At 40.3% G+C, this 2,584-nt stretch overlaps 1 gene segment (V, D, J or C); it reads left to right on the plus strand.

The window, feature by feature from the left end:
- Nucleotides 1-271: 271 nt before the first annotated feature.
- LOC132807689 (T cell receptor alpha variable 38-1-like) lies at nucleotides 272-1,486 on the plus strand (the record flags this gene model as incomplete). The annotated part of the segment is given in 2 exon segments: nucleotides 272-317; nucleotides 1,179-1,486. Coding segments are annotated over 2 exon segments (354 nt in total), but the record flags the coding sequence as incomplete, so codon positions are not given.
- Between the last annotated feature and the right edge of the window lie 1,098 nt (nucleotides 1,487-2,584).

Consider the following 2,584-nt stretch of genomic DNA (forward strand, 5'->3'; position numbering starts at 1 on the left):
AGAGAAGACTGTCAGATTTATTGGAGACCAGTCTGTCTACATTTACCCTTTTTTTTGGTCTAATCAACAGAATGTGAGTTTGTTGCCAGAAACACCGACGTTGCAGGCGAAAGTGACTCAACCAACCAGATTCAGTAATTGCAGCTCCTTGCTGCAGAGGATATGACATCAAACTAATCTCAACCAATGCTCTGGGTTTCTTTTATCTCTAATGCAATATTCTGCAGACTTCTGAAACACAAGCAAGTGTCCAGGAACCAGAGCAGCAGCGATGCAGTTTTCAGTTTTTGTGATGACCTCGATGGCATTCATTTTAGGTAAGAGCTTTTACACTTAAGAAAAGGGATCAATCTCTCTATTTCTAAGTGTGATCCAAACCAGTACTATTTTTAGGAAGTATTGGACACTGTTGCTTTATTCTTTAGCTATTGTGTATCCATTTTCTCTGTGTCTTGCAGGGAGAAGAAAGGGGCACAAAATGCAAAGAAGAGTAATTACGGTGATGATACCAGCATTAAGGGATGATACTTTTGTAAACATAAAATAGTTTCGCTATTAAACATAATTAAACATAATTAGTTTCGCTAATAAAGATAAAACTGATGCAATTTTATTTGGGAGGGTGGAGTCGACATAGAGACAATGTTTCAGCCGAGGGAGGATTCGAAAACGACGAGTCTTAGCATAAAATGTAGCAATATGATCAAATAGTAATAGTAAGTGAATTCTGTTTTGGCTGCAGAACATATAACTCGCTGGCTACAGGTTTAGTTGAGTCAGGCCATGCGGTCATGGTGGGCAAGTTGTCTAAAAAGATTATGAAGAGACTGAAAGATGGACAAGCAAAAGAAATTAGACCATGGGGAAGCGGGATTCTCGTGTGGACTATTTAACAGTTATTCTGAAGTAGGTTTATGCTAAAAGAAAGCAGAAATTGCTGAGAAAAGTCCAGACGTTTGATAGCATCTTGGAGAAAAAGCAGAATTAAAGCAGTTTCGGATCCAGTAACCCTTCTTCACAACTGAGCTTTCCAGCATCCATAGTTTTTTTCTTTTTGGTTATTTTTGCTTAACGTTCAAATTCCTTGTTTAGCGGAAAGTGACATTTTTGCTGTCAGTTCGCATTTCTAACTGCACTTTTAATCAATGATTTCAGCTTTATTTTATCTTCTGTTTCAGATAGGAGTGATGGAGATTCTGTTACTGAGCAGGAGCCCTGGTTCGCACAGACAGAGGGAGAAAATGTCACGTTCAGTTGCACCTATACCGGCAATGCTTTTTACTTGCTCTGGTACCGTCAATACCCGGAAAGACAGCCCGAGTTTGCAGTCTGGAAGATGGAGAGCAGTGGTGCTGAACTTAAGGCGGACTTCGCTCAGACCCGTTTTTTTGGTACACTCCAGAAATCTGAAAAGTTGTATCGACTGACCATTTCAGAGCTGGTCCTGTCTGACACCGCGACCTATTATTGTGCAATGAGCCTCACAGTGAGGGGAGTGAGCGAAAGCCTCGTACAATAACTGCTGCAGGTTTCTGGGTCACAGCTGTTGCCTGTTGAAGGCGGCTAACAATAGTGTGTCGCACATGGTTGCTTCAGTAGATGCCTGAACGGGAAAATCTGAAGTGGGGCCCACATAAACATCATCAAAAATCTTCACATCGATTACTGATGTTGATAGTGACTGTGCAAGGGAGCAGATATCTGTTGTTTATTTGACCAGCTCTGGGAAATCGCTTCTGCAATGAAACAAGAAAATGTTTCACGTAGACTAGAACAGACATGTCCTCATCTGGTAGTTTCAGAAAGATCCCACTGCAAATGAAGAGCAAGTTTTGATTAGAAATATCAGTTTGTAGTGTACATTGGAGCCTGTCCAGTGAAAGTCCTAATAATTGCAATAACCAGCTTGCAGGTGTCATCATATTAAACATGCGTGTACCTAGTAATTCCAGGTCTCCACAAGATGAGCAGATGCGATGAGGTGTTATCGATATGAAGTTCAAAGTAAAGAAACAAAGTTAAATATAATAATCTGTTACACAGAAACAGTGAGCACCACGTTTGCAGAACAGTGCCTGGATGATCAGAAATCAGTCTAAAGAAAAGAGTCAAATTGCAAATATAAGGAGGGCATGCTTTGGCAAATCTTGACCTAACAGGTAAGGCTGTAGGTGTTGTTGCTATTTACCTCCACGTTATTCAGTATTCAGTTAATGTTGCTTCATGCTCTATTGTGCACCTTTTTGTACCAGCTGAAATATTTTGACAGTCACTCGAATGCAATGGCTTTAATTTTCTGAATATTTTACACTCAGGAACGAAGTATTTGAATTTTATTCAAATGCGGTGAACACGCCCTCCCCAGTGCTGTCGCCTTGTGAATTGTTTTGGTTCATTTGAAATCAATGAATTCCAGTATAATTTAAGAAGTAATGTTAATTCTTACTGTATCAGCCATAATTTGCGCTTTATTAAATTGGGCGGTGTTTATCTACTTCCAGTCATTGTGTCTGTCAGTGCACAGTAATACACCGTGCTGTCAGACAGCTGGAGCCAACTGATGGTGAAATTCCCGTCCATGTTC

This window comes from Hemiscyllium ocellatum (assembly GCF_020745735.1).
Source record: "Hemiscyllium ocellatum isolate sHemOce1 chromosome 27 unlocalized genomic scaffold, sHemOce1.pat.X.cur. SUPER_27_unloc_2, whole genome shotgun sequence".
NCBI classification, from domain to species: Eukaryota; Metazoa; Chordata; class Chondrichthyes; order Orectolobiformes; family Hemiscylliidae; genus Hemiscyllium; species Hemiscyllium ocellatum.